Source organism: Pteropus alecto, unplaced genomic scaffold, assembly GCF_000325575.1.
Source record: "Pteropus alecto unplaced genomic scaffold, ASM32557v1 scaffold60, whole genome shotgun sequence".
Classification (NCBI taxonomy): Eukaryota; Metazoa; Chordata; class Mammalia; order Chiroptera; family Pteropodidae; genus Pteropus; species Pteropus alecto.
Genome location: NW_006430726.1, coordinates 4118340 through 4140819, shown reverse-complemented (window position 1 = coordinate 4140819; position 22480 = coordinate 4118340). Strand labels below are relative to the sequence as shown.

The following is a 22480-nucleotide window of genomic DNA, read 5'->3' as shown; positions in this document are numbered from 1 at the left end:
GTTGTGAGAATTGCCTCCTTTTAGAGATAACAGCACTGGTGCTCTGATTTGTCTGTTATCAGCTAGTAAGTGGCAGAGTTTAGTATAGAAGCCAGGTGTGCCTCCCTCCAAATCCCGTGTTCTTTGCTATTATACTCTAATGCCATCCATTTAATATAATTAAAGGACTTCCTGTCTAAATGGAGTGGTAGAAGACAGTAATTTGCCTCCTTTCCTCCTGAATATAATCAAACCAACACAGTAAACAAGAAAAAAAAATAGCAGATTCCACTGTTAGTACAACTGGAAGCAAATAAAACCTACAGTCTCAAAAAATGGGTTAGAGTTGTCAGAAGCAGGTACACAGATGCAACACTTGGGGACTGAGCTGTGACAAACGCTGTATGGGAGAAATAAATAGTGAAACAGTTCAGCAGATGAATAGTGACACTGTTCAGGTCTCAGAATCTGTCAGCAAAACAGTTACTGTCGATACAGGACTCATCCTAGGGTGATAAGCCTCAAAACCCCACTTATAACAAAAACTACAGGATCTTGAAAGGCTGGGTGGAAATCAAGAGAAGACATTAAGGGTGGGGTCCAAGGCGACAGGGGAAGAAAAGTGGAACAGCCCCCTATATGCGGATCTGAAAAAACACCATCGAAAATATACTCCTGAAGAAACCTCCCAGAAATTGCTAAGAAAATCGTTTTTGAACATACAAGGGGTTAAGGAATATTGTTCCCACGAGCCCTGCTTGAGGAAACTACTAGAGAGCAAACTGGTCAGCCAAAAGACAATTAGGGAAACCACGGCCAAGAACTGATGGTGAGCATGAAATATATACTTACCTGTAGAACCAAACTAAAACCATAGGAGCTCAGCGTGGCAGATCAGAATGTCAGTGTTTTATGCCTGACAATGCAGACATACAACTAGGACAAAAGGGGGAGAGGAAGAAGGTGACAAGTGGGGTAAGCTCTGTGATTGTGTCACCTATACAAGCCCGGAACCAAAGACATTAATTATTCAAAGCTGCAACACCAGGTAACAGAAATACAGGGTATGTAACTATATAAAGAGAATCACTCAGAAACAAAACTTTGTGCTAACAAGAGACAGAACGTGTAAGAGAAAAAAAGTGGGGAAGTGGAAACTACCACTGCTCATCATAAAAAAAAATTGAAAGATACTGACTGAACAGACAAAATAATGGTATTAATATAAAATTTAAATTATAAATTACTATATACAAATAATGAAAGACTTTTAAAAATATATAATTAAAATATATTTAAATTGAGTAGGTAATTTAAAGACTTTGTACTTTTATACTTTACTGAATATGAAATTTTGAATGAATGGTATGAATATGGGAAAAATAGAAGAGTTTGGTGACTATCAGGAGCCATCAAATGTTAAGTCCAACTGACTGAAGAATTTTAATAAAAACGCTCCTCCAGCTTCTCTGACAACCAGTAAGGCATTAACAGACAAAAACGCTTGGAGCCAACAATAGTGATTAGTAATATACTAGAACCTTCTTTGGATTTCTGATATTAGAAATACTGATATGGACAGGAGAGAGATAAATTTACAAAGGAAATTCTGACTTTGCACACAAGGCTCGGGAAAACAGAACTTTTGCCCAAAACTCTTCACTCCCCTCACGCCCAGCCTCATCAGTCCCTGAATCTGACTGAACCCACTTCCTCAGCATCTCAGTGTCCAACCCCTCCCCTCTGTCTCCACTGCCAACTACCTAATCCAAGCGGCCGACAATCCTGTCTTGCCTGGACGACTGCAAAGCCTAATTGATACTCGTGACTCTACTCATGGTCTCTGCTAAACTCGTGTCCTCACTGCAGCCCAAGTGATCTTTTCAAAACACAAATATGATTGTGACACTTCCTCGCTTAAAAACCTCCTAGTGGCTTATCATCACTTAGAGGATAAGGGCTAAAGCCCTAGCCTAAAAGAGCAAAAAGTTTAAGAACACTCTCTGTGAGCTCAGGGATGGTGAAGCAGGCATCGACATGGTCTCTGTACACAGCAACTGGGCTTTATTTAAAAATAGTAAAACTAAAAATGTTAGAGTAGGCAGATAGACTGATAGGAGCAGGAGAGAGAAACCCACAGGGACGCAGATGTTGTTGCCATGAGGCCAGATTCTATCCTTTGACCAACAATTCCATTCTAAAGAATGTATCCTGCAGATATACTTTAATGTGCAAATGGCCTTACACGGATGTTCACTGCAGTGTAGTTTATAATAGCCAGACTAGAAATTACCTAAATTCCATCAACATCGGACTGATCCAATGAATTATGGTACAACCACATTCCAAATGAATATACGACAAAGCAAAGTATGGAGTAGAAAGTATCATATGCCACTTTTATGTGAAAAATATATAGACGCGCAAACGTATTTGTAAATGCACAGAAAACAGCCCTGGAAAGATGCTCAACTGACTTCAGGAAGAAGAACTGGGTAGTGGGGGGGGAGACATGGGGAAAAGATTTAATATTCTCTACACACTTTATACTTTTCTAATTTTACACCACATGCATATGACACATACTCAACGAAATTCAGTTTAAAATGGAAATAAATAAATAAACCCTTGTGTGATCAATGAGGTCTGTCCTTTAGCAAAGGTCCCAGGTCTCTCTCTTCAGGTTCATCTCTTGGGTCCCTCTGCCCTATGACACTACTTACTGTACTGACCGCTGTGCTATTTTATAACCACTTTGCTTTTTTCTCTGCTGTATATTCTCACCTTTCTCCTTGACCACCTGGAAGACTTCTTCTCTTCCTTGAAGACCTCATTCAAGTTTCTTCTCTTCTATGAGGAATTCTGAGTTCCCTCCTCTACTCCCCCAAAAATGTTACTGGCTTCCTACGCCATGCACTCATGGCAAATGTACCTAATTCTATACCTTCATTCTGTGTGGTAGTTACTTGTTCCATGCATGTGTCACCTGCTAATCTGTGACCTCTTCTCCTCTGAGGACTGCCAGGCACAGGCTCAGGGTTAGAGGTGGTGTTTAATAACTATATGGTACATGACTGATTGAATACTTTCTGTACAACCACTGACCTAACACTATGGGGTGTATGTGTCAACATCTGAAACTGAAAATGAGAAATGTCATGTATTTCTTAAAAATAAATTTGTGTAGCTAGGGTGAACCTGGTGGGTTCTCTGTAAGCGTCTTCATTACAAAGAATATTAACCTGCCATCCTGTCTTTCCGTGGTCCCCATAAATTCTCAGAAATTAAGGAGCTAGTCTGATTCACCCTTGAAGCCCAGACCCAGGGCTGATACTGAAGTTTCATCATCCTTAAATGTTTAGAATTCCCCAGTGAAACCATCTGGTCCCAAAGATATTTTTCGAAAATTTTGTATTAAAAATTCAATTTCTTTAACAGAGGATAAAATTATCTTGTTTCACTTTGCATGAGTTTTGGTAGTTTGTGGTTTTTAAGAAATTAGTCTATTTCATCTAAGATGGTGAATTTATGTGCATCAACTTTTCACAGTAGTCCTTTATTGTTTTTTTTAATGATTGCACACTCTTTAGTGCTATCCTCTCTCATTCTAAGCTTTACTGAGATATAATTGACAAATAAAATAGTATATATTTAAAGTGTACGATGTGATGTTTTGATATAGCTGTACACTGCGAAGTGATCATCACAACCAAGACCCTCTTTCATCCTTAATCCTGGTAATTTTGTCTTCTCTCATTTTTTTTCCCTTCATGAGTCTTGCTAGAAGTATATCAATATTATCTTTTGATAATTATTTGATCGTTTCAAGTAACAAGGTTTTTGTTTATCTTTTCCATAGATTTTCTTTTCAATACCATTGTTTTCTGCTCTTTTAATATTTCCTTCCTTCTTCTTGCACTGAGTATTTTGCTCTTCCTTAGATTATTGATTTCAGACTTTCCTTCTTTCCTAATATATTTAATAGTACAAATTTTTCTCAAAGCACTGAATTGGTAGCATCTAAATTTCTAATATGTTGTGTTTTCACTTTCGTTTAGTTCAAAATATTTCCCAATTACCTTTGAGGTTTTCCTCTTTGACCCACAAAAGTGTATCATTTAATTTAAAAGTGTTTGGAGACCTTCCTATTATCTTTCTGTCATTGATTTCTAGTTTAATTCCATTTTGGTCACAGAGTATATTTTGTATAATTTCAATTATTTTATATTTGTTAAAGGTTTGTTTATGGCCCTGAATAAGATCTATTTCAGTGAATGTTTTATATACACTTATAAAGAATGAATATTCTATGTGTCTGTTACATCCAGTTGGGTGACAAAGCTGTTCAGTTTTTTCCTATCCTTACTAATTTTCTGTCTACTAGTCCAATTGATTACTGAGAGAGGACTGTTAAAATCTCCAACTGTAATTGATCTGTCTATTTCTCCTTTCGGTCCTGCCAGTTTTTGCTTCATGTACTTTGAAGCTGTTGTTAGGGGCAAACACATTTTTGATTATGTTTTCTTGAATCGACCTTTTATCGTTAGGTAATTCACTATTTTCACCTGGTAATTTTTGTTGCTCTTAAGTCTATTTTAGATATTAATATGGCCACTCTAGTTTTCAATTGATTAATGTTTCCATAGTACCTATTTTCCATTATTTCACTTTTAAACCTATATCATTATAGTTAAAGTCAGTTTCTGTAAAAACCATAATGTTGGGAATGTATTTTGATCTATTCTCACAATCTCTCTTACTTAAATTTAATATAATTATTTACATGTTTGGATTTAGGTCAATTATTTTATTATCTGTTTTCTATTTATTCCTTGTTTTTCCTTCCTCTGTTTCCCCTTTCCTGTCTTCTTTTAGAGTGTCTGAACGTTTTTGGTATTCCACTTTAATTTACATTTCATAATTTTTACTATATTTCTTTTTTTTTAATTTAATTTTATTAGTTTCAAGCATACAGTACATTGATTAGACATTTATATAGTTTATAGAACAATGCCTCTAATAGCTCTTTCTTTCCTCTGGCTACTATATTTCTTCATATAGTATTTTAATTATTGATCAGGGCTTACTATATATATATATATATGTGTGTCTGTCTGTGTGTGTGTGTATGCATATACACATACATGCACACACACACACTTACTTAATATCCCACGGTCTACTTTGAGTCAATATTTTACCACCTCAAGTGAAATGCAGTAATCTCAGCACCAACTGTAGTAATCTTACCACCATTACCCTCTCTCCTTTATATTATAGTTTTCTTATGTTTTAGATTTACATATATTGAAAACCCTACAATGTTATAATTTGTATTTTTTAATTTTCAAATATATTTTAAAGAATTCAAGAGAAGAATAATCTATTATGTTTGCCCAGATAGTCACCATTTCTGCTGCCCATCCTTCATTCCTGATATTACAAGATCCCTTCTATCCATTTAGCAAATCTTTTAGAACAGGTGTGCTAGCAATGTATTTTCTTAGTTTTTCTTTATCTGAGAATGTCTTTATTTCACCTTCAATACTGAAAGATATGTTTGCTGAACACAGAATTATAGATTAAAAGGTCTTTTCTTTCAGCAGTTAAAAAATATTCTAGTTCCTTTTGACCTCCATTGTTTCTGATGAGAAATCTGCAGTCATCTGAATCACTGTTCCCCTATAAATAATGCATTATTTTTCTCTGCTACTTTTAAGGGTTTTGTTGTTGTTATTATATTTAGTTCTCAGCAGTTTGATGACATGAAATTCTGTGGGTGTCTTATTTGGGAGTTGCTGAATTGCTTCATCTATATTTATGTCTTTTACCAAATTTTGGATGTTTTTGGCCATTATTTTTTCATGTTTTTTTTTTCCTGCACCACCCTCTTTCTTGTCCCCTTCCAGATCTCCAGTGACATGAATGTTAGATATTCTGATACTGCACCACAGGTCCCTGAGGCTCTGCTTTTCCCTGTCTTTTTTTTTTTTTCCCCCCTTCTCTCTTATTCAGATTGAATTTCTACTGGTCTATCTTCAAGTTCACTGACTTTCCTGTCATCTTCATTCTGTTATTGCACCCAAGCAGCAAATCTTTTTATTTCAGTTACTGTATTTTTCAATTCAATATCAAAATTAAAATTTGGTCCTTTTTATCTTGCATTTCTTTCCTGAGACTTTCTATTTTTCCATTTATTTCCAGAGTATTCACCCTTATTTGTCACATTTTTACAGTACCTGCTTTAAAGTCAGATAATTCCTACATTTCTGCCATCTTGACATTGGCATTCTTTAACTGTCTTTTGCCATGTAAACTGATGTTTTCCTATTTTTCATATGTCAAGTCATTTTTATTGTATCCTGAACATTTTAAATGAGACTCTGTTTCTTGTATAAATTCTGTGGAGAATGTGGATACTTTGTCTTACTTAGCAGACAATCTACTTGGTTGTGTTCAAGTTCCATTCAGCCGTCCGAGATTATAGTTGAAATGTCAGTTCTGTTTCAAAGCCTTTGCAGTGCTATAATCTGTGTCCTATGTGTGTGCCACCCAGTGGCCAGTCTGAGACTTGGATGAGATAGTCTCTTAGCTCCATTTTCAACATTTTTTTTTTCCATTTTTGACATTTTTGATAGGCTGTTCATGAACGGCTTGGGAATAAGCCCAGAAATTTATAAAAAGCTTATGAAGTCACTTTCTCAAATTTCTCCCTCTCCATGATCTCTCCTGTACTTTTTAAGTCCTTCTGGCCAGATAGCTGGGCCTTCATTTATCCTTCTCTGTCACATATTTTCATACATGTCACATATGATCCTGTGCTCTGGGGAAGAGACCCAAGAGAGAAAAAAAGCAACAGGGGTTCATCCCACGCTCCTGGTACCACAACTCCTCCAAATGGAAGATTTCCCACCTCAAAGCTTTAGACATCTATGGCCTCTGCTGCCTCTGCTGCCACTGCTGCCACTACCAGAGATCCCTTCCTATTCATCAAGCCTGATCTAGAGGGCTTTTCCTGAAACTCGCTCTGTCCATGCTGATGTTTACTTCTGAGTTCCCAACTGCATTGAGAGCAGGTCAGGGAATACTAGAAGAATGAAGAAAAAAGAAAAAGGTAAACACTACCAGTGCACTTGTACTTTGAATTCTGGTCTTCTTCCCCAATCTGTCTGCTACTATCTGCTTATCGAAGTCATCAAATAGCTGCACCATGCATTTCACCCAGATCCTCTGCTCTTAGGTCTTTATGGTCTGGTGTGAGTCTAGTCTCCTGATTCACTGGTAACTCCTTCAGGCAAGGGTCATGTCTCTCCTCAAGCCCCCTCCCGTCAACGCTATCAGAAAACACTTATTCATGTATTCTCTCAAGAACAAACAGCGCTTATTATGGGAGGGGAGTGCCCATATTTTGGAATGTTATCTTCAGGACTTACAGGGCTTCTCAAAAAAAGACACTTTGAGGTCTCAAGGCATTCAGCTGAGCTCTCCCACACCTCCACTGTCCCCTATGAAGATTTGGGCAGATGTCCCCACACTCCTGTACCGCAGCTCCAGAGATCTGAAGCAGCCACAAAGATGTCATGTTGGGGCACTAAAAAGCAGCCTTTGAGGGTACTGATGGCTAGTTCCCATTCACTAAGTATCTTTAGGCAAGACTGCTTCTGCAGAGGGAGAGAGCTGTCTGAACAGTATGGCTGGGCTCGAGGGGAGGGTCTCTGGACGTTCTTAACCCAAGAGGCCTCTGTTCTAGCATCTGCTCCTCATCCATATCCAAGATGGAAGCCTCACTTGAGCTACCAGAGACCCACTTATTTCCAGGAAGGGAAATCAAGACAGACTAGGAGGGCAGTGGCGTCATATTCCAGAAGCAGAAACCCTTAAAGTATCCTAGCAAGAGACATGCTAGGCCCATATGAAGTAGACAACCATATTTAAAAAAGATAAGACAGGTTTGAATTACTGAAATAAATACCTAGTTCCCAAATGAGAAAGATAAATATTGATATTGATTTTTCCAAATTAATTCTTATACTTAATACAATCCCAATCAAAATACCAATGGTACAGAGATGGAAGGAACGGCTCAGTCGTCACCTGGATCTGGGAGTGGGAACAAGGATTAACTGCAAAACGGAATGGAGACCTTTTCACAGTGATGGAAACTGGACTGTGGTAATGACTGAGTAACTCTGCACTGCACACATGGAACTGTGCGATGTAAATAGGTGAATGTTACGGTATATAAATTATACTTAAATAAAGTTGTTTAAAAATATATATCTAGCAAGTTTTACTAAAAGAACATTCGAAGTGCAAATTTGACTTTAATTTGTCCATGAAAGGATTTAACAGGCCTTTTGATCTTCTTAAAAATAATTCATCATTTTAAAACATAGTTTTTTAAATGGTGACTATAAAGATACAAAGTGGAAAACAATGGTATCTAGAAATTTGGAGAATTTCAAACAATGATTCTAAAGTTTTCCTAGAGAAATAAACATGAGAGAATAGCTAAGAAAAGCTTTAAAAGAAGTATAAGAGGGTTGCTCTATCAAAAAATTAAGCTATAATAATTAAAACAAGATCCTTCTATTGTAAAAATCAATAAACAGATTAATGGATTATGACAAACATATGTATACGAACTAAAACTTTAGTGTGTATAAAAATTAGTATATTAAGGAACTATTACAAACTAATAGATAAAGGTTGAATATTGCAGAAATGATAATCAGGGAAATTACCTATTTATTAACCAAAAATTGAGCTAGAGACTGATGCTTTACACAAGCAAATTAATTCCAGATTAATTTAAAAGTAAAATGAAGTAATTCAAACAATACAGATGCATTTTTAACTAACTTTGGAATGGGGAAGCATAAACACTACGGAAGAAATGGTTAAAATATGCATACCCTGGCATCATATACAACCATTAAAACTGAAGTTTTTCAGATAATTTTTAGAAACCATGAGAAAATGCTCATGAAATAATGAGAAGAAAGAAGGCAGGATGTAAAATTTGATCAGAATAATAGTGCAAATTAAATTTAAAAACCAATAAAACTACATATGCAGAAAGGCTGTTAGATACACCAAGATGTCTCTTTATGGTAGAATTATAAGTGAATTTTTACTTTCTCCTTTGAATTTTTAGGGCTTCCCTCAATTATTTTCTACTATGGCTATGTGTTTCTTTCATAATCAGAAAAATAATGTGCTTTTTAAGAAGTTCTGGAAGTATGAGAATATGAAAAATCAATCAAATTCAGCCACTAAAAAACAAAAGCATCAAAATATATGTAGATGTTAAATGCATTTTTCATATGTATATATCTCATAATTTTTCTAAAATATGAAAAAATAAAAAGCCATATATGCTTTTTGCAGAAATGGCAGAACCACTGCAGTCAGCCTCTGCCGAGCCTACGCCACCCGAGCCCTCTCATCCCACCACTGAGAGGCATGGAGGGCCCTCTCAGAATCCCGGCTGTGGCATTCTCTACCGCTGTGGGCAGAGAAGACAGATTCAATCCCAGACTTGGCAGTCAGCCTGGTCACTTCCCAGATGAGCTCCCTAGGGGCCCATGAGGACCATCCTACAACATGGCCCTGCTGTCCAGCCTGTAGGCTGTCAGGCACACGGAGCGGCCCCTTCTAGGCCACTAAAACTCATCACACCAGATGCCAAAATCTCTTGAGACTGAGTATGAGGGCCTGAGGGCAATGAACAGATTCCAGAGACTGGTTTGAGGTCTGCCCCACTCCATCGCCCTCTGAATGACTGACTTCAGTACCCACTGAAATAAAACCATTTTCCCTGTTCACACTTGAAACCGGTCTCTCCTCTGTCCCTCATGAAAGATCTCTTGATGAGAAGGGCAGGTCCTCCCTGTCCATGAAGCATCCCTTTCACTTCACCCTCCATGAGGTGCTATAGCAGCTTGTCCCTCATCTATTTCCCTCACAGTTCCAAGAAGCCATCTGTCCTCTGCCCAACTCCTGTGACACACTGCTTGCAGCAGCTCCTGTTTCCTGGGACACAGACTCCTGCTCTCTCCATCCCAAGGAACAGTGTCATCTTATTTCCCGCCAAAACGCTGTCTCCACTTAGGGTTGCCAGATTTAGCAAAAAGAAATAAAAGATACCTGGTTAAATATGAATTCAGATAAACCACCAATAATTTCTCAGTGTATGTACACCCTATGTATCTTATACACCTTACCCCAACTCCTGAAACACTTTTTCTTTCTGCCACTCATAAGAAAACTCCTCGTTCCGCCCCACTATAAAACACTCTGGCTCACTGAACTCCTGCAACATACTGCCTGCCCTCTGCTCCCTGAAACATGGAACAGTGACCAACCGAGACAAACTGTTCCCCCTCTGTCCATTCTCTCAATCCCACTCTCTCCGCCTCTCCTCCCCTTCAAACACCTTAGTGCTGTCCCCCCACTCCTGCCTCTTTCTTTGAAGAGCAGAGACCCTCTAACCACGTCTCCACACAACATCATCTTTTCTGTTGGCTATCTGATCCCCAGAAAATGATGACACACTCTGTTCCTATGTACAACAGTCTACCTCTGCCTTCCACTACAGGAGTATCGTATACCTACTGCCACTTATTTAGTTCTTCATATGCACAAGACCTGTGCTAAGCAAGGTCTTGTGCATATCGACTTGTGCACAAGTCGATTCTTGCAACTGCCCTATGAACGTCTCATTATTATTCTGATTTTACAACTTGTCCAAGGTCACACAATGTAAAGGATAGCTAGAGTCACATGTAGGTACACTTGACTCCAAAAGATAGAAACCCACATTAAACCAGAATTCCCTAGACATTTGATATTTTAAAATTTTCTACAGCACACTCCTGCTCTGTGAACTGTTGCTTCAGGAGAGCTCCCAGAAAACCCTCCACTGCCTTCCTCTCCAAAGAATGTAGTCTTCCCCCACCTCCCTCTGGGGCACAGTCCTCTTGGCTGTGAACTCCCACACTGTCAGATGAGAGGGTCAGTCAGGCTGTGTTGCCCACATGCCTGGCCGGGCCTGTGGCCCCCTGTTCCTGGCTGGCACTCCATCCTCGCCCCACCCCTTCTATAAATATCCCACTGCTCACTGGCTGCCGAGCTGTTGCAGCAAGAGTTTCCATGAGGTCAGCTTCCCAGAGCAGCCTCCAGGCACCCAGCACCCGCACTTACCTCTCCTGGAGTCCTGTAGCCTGCTTGTCCCTGCAGGGGGCTGTCCCGGGTGCCGTGTCTCCGCCGGGCAGGGGGTGTGGGCACTTGGGGAGAGTCCTCAGGTGGGGCCTTCCCTAAGCTCTGGGCTCCAGGTCCTGGAGCCTGACTCATGGAAGAATCAGGCTTGCTGTTGGCAGTTGGCTCCACTTTGGGCTTCGGAGGGGCAAATCTCTTCCTGTTGAAAGGCCTATTTGGCTGGGGGGCTGAGGGTGTGGGCTGGCCAGGAGCAGTAGGCCCCCTCTCACCTGTGGCCTCACCGGGCATCTTCCCTGAGGGCATTTCTCCAGGCGCCCTGCCACTTGGGGTGTGGGACACCCCCTCCCCATGAGGGGCTGCGGGCAAGGCATTCTGGGCCTGGTCTTGAGAGCCCATGGCAGAAGCTGGCTTCCTGGTACTATCTACTCTGGAAGACGTAGGCCCCCGCGTAGCCCTACCTCTGGGCTGGGTGTGAACCTGCTCTGTGTCCATGGGCCTCTGTGTCCCACAAGAGTCAGGCTTGTCTGTACTGGGGCCACAGTTTTCAGAATGGTCGCCTAGCGCTGCCTTCTCTAACTCTGGCTTCCGTAGGCCTGGCTTAGGTTCCTCATCTTTCTTTTTCTTCTTGGCCCCAGACTCCTTTTTGGGGGCTCTCTGAGACCCCAGCTCCATGGCCTCACAGATGTATGTCAACAGGCCGTGCTCCCCAGCCTCCCCATTCTCAGGGGCAGCATCCCCATTGGTGGTAACCTCTCCGGAGGAAAAATTGTTCATCAGGCCCAAACCGGGGTGCTGACTAGACTCAGTCCCCACCTCTTGCCAAGCCACCTGGGTGCTGTCCTCAGCCTCTCTAGTCGGAGCCGAGGGGACTGGCACCTCAGCCCCACTCAGCCGCCGCTTTCGCTGGAAGCGGTCGGGGCTGAGCTTGCGCAGGGTGTCGGCCTCTCCTGCTGCCTCTTTCCCGTGCTTCCAGCTCTGCTCAATCTCACGCATCTTTGCCGCAGCCTTGTGCTTCAGCTTGGCGAACCAGCGCTGATGGATCTTGTACTCAGTCATGGTGCCCACCTCTAGGACGCCGGAGCAGGACACTATGCCCTTGGAATTCTGGGCAGAGGCCTGGTAGATGGCGGCATCGTCTTCTTGACACCTGGAGGCAGGAGCATTAGATGCCAACTCTCCGCTCCTGGGAGATGAGAGGCTCCCACTCCCCGCAGCCAGAGCCTCTCAGAGCCGAGTGAGCTGCCCCAGCCCCTGCAAGTCCTGCCCCAAGTGTCAAGCCCACCTCAGACATAAGCACGTCCAACACTCTCCATTGCAGTTGAGGAAACTGAGCCAGCAAGAGGGCGGGAGCTGACCAAGGTCATGCTTTTCCAGGAGGGATTAGACTTGGGGCCCAGGAGAGCTCCCTTCAAAAGCAGGTGACCCATACAGCCCCTTGTAAAGAATGACACAGGACCTTTTTTTGGCAGCTGATCTCATGGAAAATGCTTCCGTGGGTCAGGACCTCCTATGGTTGCACTCAGCTCTCGGGCTGTCAGAAACACTCCCACCCTGGCCTTAGGAGATCCCAGACGCCACAGACAGACGCAGTTTACCAGGTGGTTCAACTCAGCAGCAGCACCTCACCCTCCACCTCCAGATCCTGCCTGCGCATCTTCATCCAGCTAACTCCACTCCTAAGGGCAGGCTTGGGCCACTGGACCCTCAGAAGGGCACAGAGGACAGAGAAGGACCCTCTCCCTTACCTAAAGAGCTGCAGTGTGTGACGGTTGCCCTGATGAGTGATCTTGTATTTTGGCAAGCCACAGTAGCGGTCTAGCTCCATGTCATCCTTGTACCAGGTCACCTCTGGCTTTGGGTATCCTAAGAAGGAAGCAGGAGACTGAGTTATAGGAAGACCAGTTCCAAATAGTGGGAGGAGAGAAGGACACCATGGTTTCCTCAAACTACCCGAAGAGACTGGACTGGCCCGCCTGCCCCAGGCTTGCTAAAAGAACAAGGCTATCGTATGGCTCAGCTTAATTTTAGAAGGTAGGCCCTGTCAAAGATGAAAACTGTTACTCTTTAGCGGCTGGAAGGCAAATCAACTATGCAGGAGAATACTCCTAGCTTCCTGGTAAGAAAAAAAGAAAGAAGTTTCTAGAAAGCCTTGGCTGGTAGCAATAAGCTTCCTTTCTTCAGTGGCCTGCTCTACATCCTCAGCTGTAGTAACAGCTCTATTCGCAAAAGTCTCCCCACAGCACTCTGACATTAAGACCACTGCAGAGAGCCATCCTTCTTTCATTCCAGGTTCCTGGACTGTTAGGATTATTTGATGACACAGCTAAAACATCCATCCATCCATCCATCCCTCCATCTTCCCGCGCGCCCCTCCTCGCCCCCCCACCCCACACACATCTACCTACCTACCTACCACTCACTACATGAGACTGACTGAAGTGTCTTCCCAGGCCCTCCTCTCTGGCGACTTCTGGCCCTACCCACCAAGAGAGCTTCCAACTACTAGAGTCACATGTTCCCTGTTTCCATGGCCACACGGCTGACTGGTCCAGTAATGGACACCCAATCAACTAATCTAATCCAGTTCTTTGACCTAGGATTTGGGAATTAGGCCCTAGAGACAATCTATGCTTATGTCTGGAAATATAACTTTAAAGAGGTACAATCATCTTCTGCTACACAGACTAAGCAGCAGACAAAGCTGATCTGCAGCGAAATGGAAAAACGAAGTTGATTTTCAGGATATAATAAAAGCTAGGAACCAGATAGAGTGCTGACATCCTTCCAAATACTGGCTCCATTCCTTGCCTGGCCATGGCCGTACTCCTACTTGTCAATTCAATAAAAAGCCTGTCTAGCCTTACCAATGAATTCTGCTTCGTTTTTTTAAGCTAACTCCAACTGATTTGCAATATTTATTAGAAATCTAAGACTCCTAACATATATTGCCTCAAATACATATATGTTAAGTAGGAGCTGACTCTCAAGTGAAGGTTATGATATAAAAACTTGACGAACAGGGTCTCTGTTCTCAGGGAACCTACTACACAGAAGAAAAGACAAGACAGGTTCCCGCACAAGGCAGAGACACACTTGCATCTGTTCATACCTGCTCTGCCTTCCCTACTGTCTGGATGAACTGCCCACATGCCTAGCTAAAGCCACCCACACTGGATCCCACCTCTTCCTGCCTCATCAGGGACATCTCTCCAACTACTGTCCTGCTCTCTTGCATCATCAAACTTTTCCTCACTATTGTATCATTCCCGCTAGCTTACGAGCCTGTCGTACTGTCTCCTTTTCTTTAAAAAAACTTCATTTGGCCCAGTCCTTCTCTAGCTCCTACCTCGATTTCTCCATTCTCTACTTTACAGAAAAATGTAAAAGACTTGTCTGTACTCGCTGTCTTCACTCTCTGTCCTCTAATCAGGCTTTAGTACCGCCAGTGAATCGGGATTTGCTCTTGTCCACGTCACCCGTGACTCACACATTGCCAAATCCAATGCTGACTCAGCCTCACCTACCCAACCTATCAGCATTGATCCCTCTTCCGAAACCTTTTCCTCACTTGCTTCTGGACACTACTCCTGAGGGCCCTTTCTTGCTTCACTGGCTGCTTTTCCTAATCTTTTCCATCCTCTCCACCTAGGCCTGTAAATGTGAGAAGTCCCGGAGCTCAGGCCTCAGAACCACTTTCCATTCTCTCTCCATATAACCAAGAGCAGGGGTCGCCGAACCCAGTGCTGCAGACCAGTCAGTACCAGTCATGGCCTGTTAGGAACCAGGATGCACAGCAGGAGGTGAGTGGCAGGCGAGCCATGCCTCATCATATCTGCAGCCACTCCCCAGCACTAGCATCACTGCCTCAGCTCCACCTCAGATCATCAGGCACTAGATTCTCATAAGTGCACTGGTCCCTGGAGCTGAAAAGGTTGGGAACCGCTGATCTAGGGGGACTAATCCTGGCCTGTGGCCTTTAAATATCTATATGCTTATGACCCCCAAGTTTGAATATGCAGCCCCTCTCCCCTGAACTCCTGGTTCTTCTTTCTGTGGACCTGACATCCACTTGGAAGTCTAATAGGTATCGAAGTTAACGTGGCCCAAGCCAAGCTCCTTATTCCCCTCTCTCCAATGTCAGTCCCCACATAGCTCAGTAAATAGCAACTGCATCCTTCTACTTTGGCTCAGGCCAAAACATGAGATTCTTTATTCTTTTCTTTTCCCACATCCACTCCATCAGACAATCCTAAGCGCCCTCCCTTCAAAATATATCCAGAATTGATCACTTCTTGCCAGTCCCATCATCAGTCTGGTCCATCACCAACACTTCAAACATTGATTTCTGCAATAATTTCCTTGCAGATCTCACTACTATCATCCTAGCCGCTCTTGAGCCCATTCTCAGAACAGCAAGGGCTCCCATAGGGAGCCCTTTAAAATAAAGTCAGGCCATGGAACTCCTCTGCTGAAAAATACCCAACAGCTTCCACTTCATTAAGGCCCCCTGATCTGAGCCTTATTATCACGCTGGCCTCACCTAGTACTTTCTGCTTTGCTTGCTGTAGCCCAGCCACATGATCCTGCTGGCTCGCCTGTCATACCCTATGTGAACACTACACCGTAATTCCTTGTCTCTGTTCTCACATCACCTCCTCAAAGAGGCCTTCCTCACCACCCTGCATTAAAGAGCAACTCTCTCGCCCTGTACTTCTCATCCCTCTATGTTTATCTTTCTTCGTAGAATGCATGGCTGCCTGACACATTATACACTATGACTCTGTTTATGTCCATCTTCTCCAACTGCCTGTGGAAACATCAGCTGCACGACTTGTCTGTGTTACTCACTGCTGTGTCCCCAGTTCCTAGAATAGTGCCTGGTATGAAATCAATGCTCATTAAGTATTTATAGATGAATGAATGAAGCAATACACTAAGTGCTCTGGGTGCAGAGAAGGGAGAAAGCGCCCCTGGCTGTGGAATCAGGAGAGGTTTTCTGGGAGGAGTAGCTTTTGAATTGGCCTTGAATGGCGGGCAGAATTTCAGAAAATGTGGGTTCAGTGCTTGCACTTCCCCTTCATAGCACTAATCAAGATACTCTATATAACTATTTCCACCTTCTCTCCTAGAGTCTGTATGTCCCCTGTGCACAGGAATCACATCTTCTTTACTGCTACATCCGAATCACCTAACATGGTGCCTGGCACATAGTGGTTACTTAACAAAATCTGCTGGATGGGTGAGTACATGAGTAAGTAAGGGAATGAGTGACAAACTAACCAGAGGTAGATGGGAAGGACATGCCTGACAAAGGAACAGAACAGCAGAGCATGAGGGTGGAAAGCAAAGGGCACTCTGAGGAACCGTATATAGGCGCAGGGAGCAAGGGAGGCAAGGCTGCAGCAGAGTCGGCCAGGAACAAACTCTGGGCAGCCTGACTGTAAAGCGAAACTCATGTTTCCACTGTGAGCTAAAGCCCCTGGTTACATCACTGTGTGTGTGGCCACGGTCAGCACAGGTGTCCTCACCATCCTGTGGGATGATCTCACCCCTACGAGGGCCCGGCTCAGAGCCTCCCTGCCCCATGACCTGCCCAGTAGGGCCTCAGCCTCCAGGGCATCTGAGTCCAGTCACGCTGGGGCGAGCGGGCCAGGAGGGGGACAGTGAAACTATTAGGCCTCAGCCCCCATGCCACCCACTGGCGCCTCATCACAAAGTGGGGGCCAATCTGACAGCATAGGGCTCCATGGCAAAATGGGTTTTGGAAACAACTTTATCTGGGGAGAAAACATTGTCTTATCCCCTGGATATTAAGAACTATATTCCAAAACACACAAAAGCAATAGAGGTCCTTTATTCCCTGCTGTATACACATGTGTGCGTGTGTATGTCCACAGGAAGGTGTGCACACACACACATTCGGCCGTAGGCAGAAGAGTCCACAGCAGTACTGGGGCCTGTGGCCTTCCCTCTCCCCTGTCACACCCTGCAACCTCTGCTTCCCAGCCAGCAGGCCAGGGTCTGGAACCCAGCTCGGGGACTTGCAGCCTCGTCCCAACCATTCCATTTCGGAGCAGCTCAGATTCAGGAGAATAATGTTTAATGTAAATCTAGAGTTTCAAATACAGAATTTCACTTGGCCCTTAATAACAATCCTGTGAAAATAAATGCTAACATTTACTGAAGACTTACTATGTGCCAGAGACTCAGCTGAACATTTTTCACATATTATCTCATCTAGTCCTCACCAAAATCCTATGACGAATGCACTGTTATTAATCCCCAATTTAAAGAAGAGGAAATCAAGACCCATGAAATTAAGGCTCCTGCCCAAAGTCATCTAGCTGGTAAGCAGAAGAGGCAAACTTCAAATCTCTGTCTTCTATAAAACAGTGCAAGCGTTTTAATCTCTTTTACACAAAAGTAAAGATGAGGCTCAGAGAAACTAAGTAAGTTACCTAGGGTCACACAGCTAGCACATAACAAAGCCCCTAGTCTCCTTTTCCTTTCTCTAATGCTCTTTCCACTGGAGATTCTGGGACTGATGTATGCGTTTTTACCCCCAGCAGTCATCATACTGACTTATTTGTCTAAAAGAAGTTTCTTTAGAAACAAGCTGACCTGTTCCTGGTGTTCCCTCCTCCTCCTGCCTCAATATGTGCACAAGCGTGTGCACGCAGACGCAGACGCAGACACATACACACACCCATCCGCGGAATCTACAATAGTGTTAAGGAGAGTGGGGGAAGGCAATCACCAAGCTGGACAGAGATAGGCAGTCTCAAGGAGGATAAGAGGCACTCTAGCCAGAGGGACCCCTGGGGGAGACAGGAGACAGAAGGCCCAGTCAAGGCCCACTCTGACAGGGAAGAACCTCAGGTCTGTGTTCTCCTTCTCTGAGCTGCCAAGGGCATCCCTCACAGCTTAGCCAGTGCGGAACCAGCACAGACACCTCTGTCACCTGGACTAGGTTCTGACCCACCAGGAAAGCATCAACTGGTCCTGGCAGGGTGCTGGTGGGACTGACTCATCACAGCCTAGTTTACGAAATGCTACCAGTAGGGTAGGAGGAAGAGAGGCAAGTGTGGTTATTATCTCCATGGAGACAAGCCGGATTACCGCGTCAGTCTCACAGAGGCCAGTGTCCGCCATACATCTATCCACTGCCCGCCTTTCCAGACTGGGGAAGCCCAACTTCTAACCCTGTTTCTTTTGCTCTCTTGCTTTCTGCATCACCTTTCCCCCTCTCCTATGTCTGCATTTTCTCTTTCCTCCATACTAATTGGAAATGGCTCATTTCAGTATACTATGGTGGTCACGAAGACCTCTTTCAATAATCTGCTACATAAAACTCAGGTAACTTGAGATTCTTTTATATGTGTGGGGTGAGGAGGGAGAAGGATGGAGTCAGGTACAACAGTGGACAAGGATTCGGATGTCAGAGATAGCTGGAGCCCTGGACAACTCACAGCCTCATTAGTAGTGCAATAGATCTCAACATGGAAGGGGCTCCTGCACGGAAGGCCCTGGCTCTCATTGGTTGTCATGAGACATGGGTGTCATGGCAACTAAAGGGAAAAATGTTTGCTCCTTTGAGTTGGGCCTAAAAGAGGGAAAAGCTTACTCCCATGATGACAGTGGGAGTGTTCAATAAAATACCCCAAGACTCTGTAAGTCAGACTCATGTTGGGTTCTCCATGTTGCTGAGTCAATGGCTACAAAGGACAGAAGGAGAGAAGGAGAGAAGGGACCACTCTGACGTGGTCTAAGGTCTCCGCAGCAGCTGCTGTTTCCAAGGCACTGAAGCCACAGCTGAAATGTGGAAAATAGAAAAGCTACGAATTTTGTTCACAGCATGGTCATTTGGCAAATATTTACTGAGCGCCTTCTTTATGCCTGCTCCCAAGAGGCACAATGTGTCAGGTGTGTGCTCTAACCTCACAGACCTCACAGTCTTGTTGGAGAGACAGATGTATAAACAAACTGTGCCACAGAAGACAGCAAGGGCTTCCCGTGGAAATGCTGTAGATGACCTCCTGGAGGATGAGCTGTTTGCACTGAGCTTTGAAAGATGAGAAGGAATATGCCAGGCAAAGAAGAAGTAGGCTTCTAGGTAAAAAGGCCAAAGGAACAGACCATCTATTTTTATCCTTCCCCCAAAACCCATTAAGACTACACTAAAAAGATTCTTTCTTAAAGATATAAGAACATAAGGAAGGGGAGAACATGTAAAGCAAGCAACAGAGGTGACAGCATTGTGAAAGCTGGAAAGCAGATGGACAAGTGGCAACTTAGCAGACCCAAGACAGCTGACGGGAAGCCAGCAGTGGGGAAAACTGAGACCCACATTTTGAACACAAGAAAATCCTCAAAGAACATAAGAACTGGCCACCAGGTGTCTCTGGGACTGGGCATAGAGGAGGAGCAGTGAAAGGTTGCTTGAAAAACGATCAGCTCTCTGGATTCCCTCACCCACTCTACACCACTGGGTGATGGCTTCTTCCCCAACACAGCCAAAAGTGAGGTTTTTAACTGGAAAACATTACCTGGCTGCCAAGCCAGCAAGTGGAGGCATGACTGCTCTATGGAAAACAGAAAAATGTAATAACCACACATATAAAATAAACACTTTATACTAAAAGCCCACCCAACACTCTCATCTGCTTATTTCCCATAAAACCTTCACCCTCCAGACAAGATACTGGAAGACTAGTCACTAGGAAATCTTGCTGGTCCAAGAGGAAAGGACTAAAGAAACACTTTGGCAATTCTCGACAGTGGCCACCCAGATCATCCTTCAGGGAAGACCCAAGCTTTCCAGACCCTCCTCCTTGTTTAGAACTTCCCATCAGCTTTTTAGTCTCCCACTCTTAATCATTATCTGCTAGTCAAAGACACATACATATCAGAGGAGAGCCTGTAAATGGAAGACTATGGACCAAAACAAATGAAATAAGTTTAACTGGAAGAAACACAGCTATGAAGGGAGAGGAAACGTTTAGAAAACTATTATTACTAGCCTCAAAGAGCTAAAAGATATTATATTCATCAAAACAACAGGATGCTACAGAAAAGGATTTTAAAAGAGCCCTTAGAAATAAAAAAAATTCAATAGAAGAGTTGAAAGATAATAGTGCGGAAATCTCCCAGAAAGTAGAGCAAAAAGACAAATAGACGAAAAGGAAAGAAAGTATAATAAGAGAATGAGTCCTTCAGAACAAATGTCTACATAACAGGAATTCCAGAAAGAACAGAGAAAACAAGAGGAAGAAATCAACATCAAAATAATCTCAAATTTCCCAGAACTAAAGGCATTCAGTTTCCAGATAGAAAGCGTCCAAGCACGCCCCAGGATGAAAAGAGACCCGTATCAAGATACATCGTTATGAAACAGCAGAACATTCTTACAAGCTTCCAGAGATGGCGGGTAGGGTGGGGGGATGGTCTCATGCAAAGTATTAGGAATCAAACTGTCTTCCTGCTCTGAACAACAACATTAGAAGCAAGAAGGCAATGGAGAAATCGCTTCGAAATTCTGATGGAAAATTATTTTCAACTTAGACTTCTATACCCAACCAAACTCTCCATCAAGGGTAAAGTAGAAAAAAAAGACATTTTCAGACACAAGTTATCTAACATTTACTTCTCATGTACCCTTCCTAGGAAGCTACCAAAACAAAAATGTAAATCAAGGTAAAAATGTGGAATACAAAACACAGGAAATCCATCACAGGAGAGGACAAAAGGAAATTTACCAAATGACAGTGAAGGGAGATCCTAGGATGTCAACCATGCGCTGGACACAGAGAGCAACTGAATGATATTGGAGCAGAATGACTCAGAGGAGAAACAGGCTGAGAACTGGTCATCACAATGCCTCCCGCTGTTGTACCACCCTTAGGACTTGACAAAACTATTGGAGGGTGTCATTTAATAAAGCCAGAGAGTAATAAATCAAGAAAAAAGAAGACATGACATTCAGTAAACTAAATCAAACCCAAGAGAAAAGCAAAGGGAAGACCCAGGCCTAAGAGGCCACAAGTTCAAACAGAAGAAGAATGAAGATCTGCAAGAGGGACATCTCCAAGGAAAGTAACTGACAGAATACTGATGGCAGTGACCTTGCAGGAAACTGTATTAAGATGCTAATAGAAAGTATAAGAAAAATTAGCAATAGATACCAAAAAGTAAAGAAAATACTAACCTAAAAAAAAAAAAAAATCAGAAGAAATACAATCATAGTATACTACAATGCTTGGTTATGAATAACACTGCATAAGCGTGACCAGGTAAACAATAAATACTAACTTAAGCAAAAGTATATCAACTATATTGAGATGATAAATGAGGGGAACTGAGAAAATTATGGTAAAGAGAGCTAATTCCTTATCTCTCATAAATGGAAGACTAAACAGCATTTAATATGAAGACTCAAAAGTCAGCAGTATTCATATATTACTTAGCATAATGGAAATGCATACACACCAGAACGAGTAGCTAAAAGCAGAACACAGTTGCTTCTAGGAAAACATACCGATGGAAGGGTGAACTGCTATATTTTGATATATGCCTTTTGGTATAATTTGAAGTCTTAAAATAATGTACACATATTAATTTGATAAAAATAATTTTTAAGTTACTTTAAAATTAAGATTGATTTTCTTTAAAAAGGATTAAGGACTTTCTATATAGGGACAAGAGCGAATGCAAAGGCACGGAGTTGCAAAAGAGCAGCACTTCTCTAAAAAACCATTAGCGCCACAGTAAAGTAGGAGATGCAGACATAAGCAGGCAGCGTCAGTGGCTGCAGAGCAAAGCCGTTTCTCCTCCTCCCCAGCTTTGTGGACTCTGGCAAGTCTCCTAACTTATTCTAGTTTCCTTCTCTGTAAAATTTGACTAATAATAGCACTTACTTCACACAATTTTGTAAGAATTCAATGACAATGGAAACAGATGAATGTTGCAAAATATGTTATGCTGTACAAAGGTAAGGGATGGAGGCCCATCTCTGTGTCCCCTGGAACAGTGTTCTCCGCCTGGAGCTCAGAGGGTTCAGGGTAAGGGTGAGAACTGCCCAGAGAAGCTGTTTAGCTGGCTGGGGCAGACAAGTTCCTCAGAATCAGGGCACATTACAGCCGGAAACTTCAATGCTCTTGATTTACTAAAAATATAGGCTCTTAGAAACTTGACCTGAAACCCTTAAACTGGTGGGCACCCAACAGTGAGTGCTGCAGGCCCTGAGCAGGTCAGGCTGGTGCAATGGAAGATGCTGCGGGCGGAG

The 22480-nt window shown here is 42.9% G+C and overlaps 1 protein-coding gene across 1 annotated transcript in view; it reads right to left on the bottom strand.

Annotated features, from left to right (window-relative positions):
* The window catches only part of ALPK3 (alpha kinase 3), a 47049-nt gene that overhangs the window by 18871 nt on the left and 5698 nt on the right, over positions 1 to 22480 (bottom strand). The window contains exons 4-5 of the mRNA XM_025050391.1: positions 12945 to 13062; positions 11185 to 12346 (exon numbers count right to left, since the gene is read on the bottom strand). Coding sequence (XP_024906159.1) covers positions 11185 to 12346; positions 12945 to 13062 — 1280 coding nt within the window. The remainder of the gene's footprint in view (positions 1 to 11184; positions 12347 to 12944; positions 13063 to 22480) is intronic.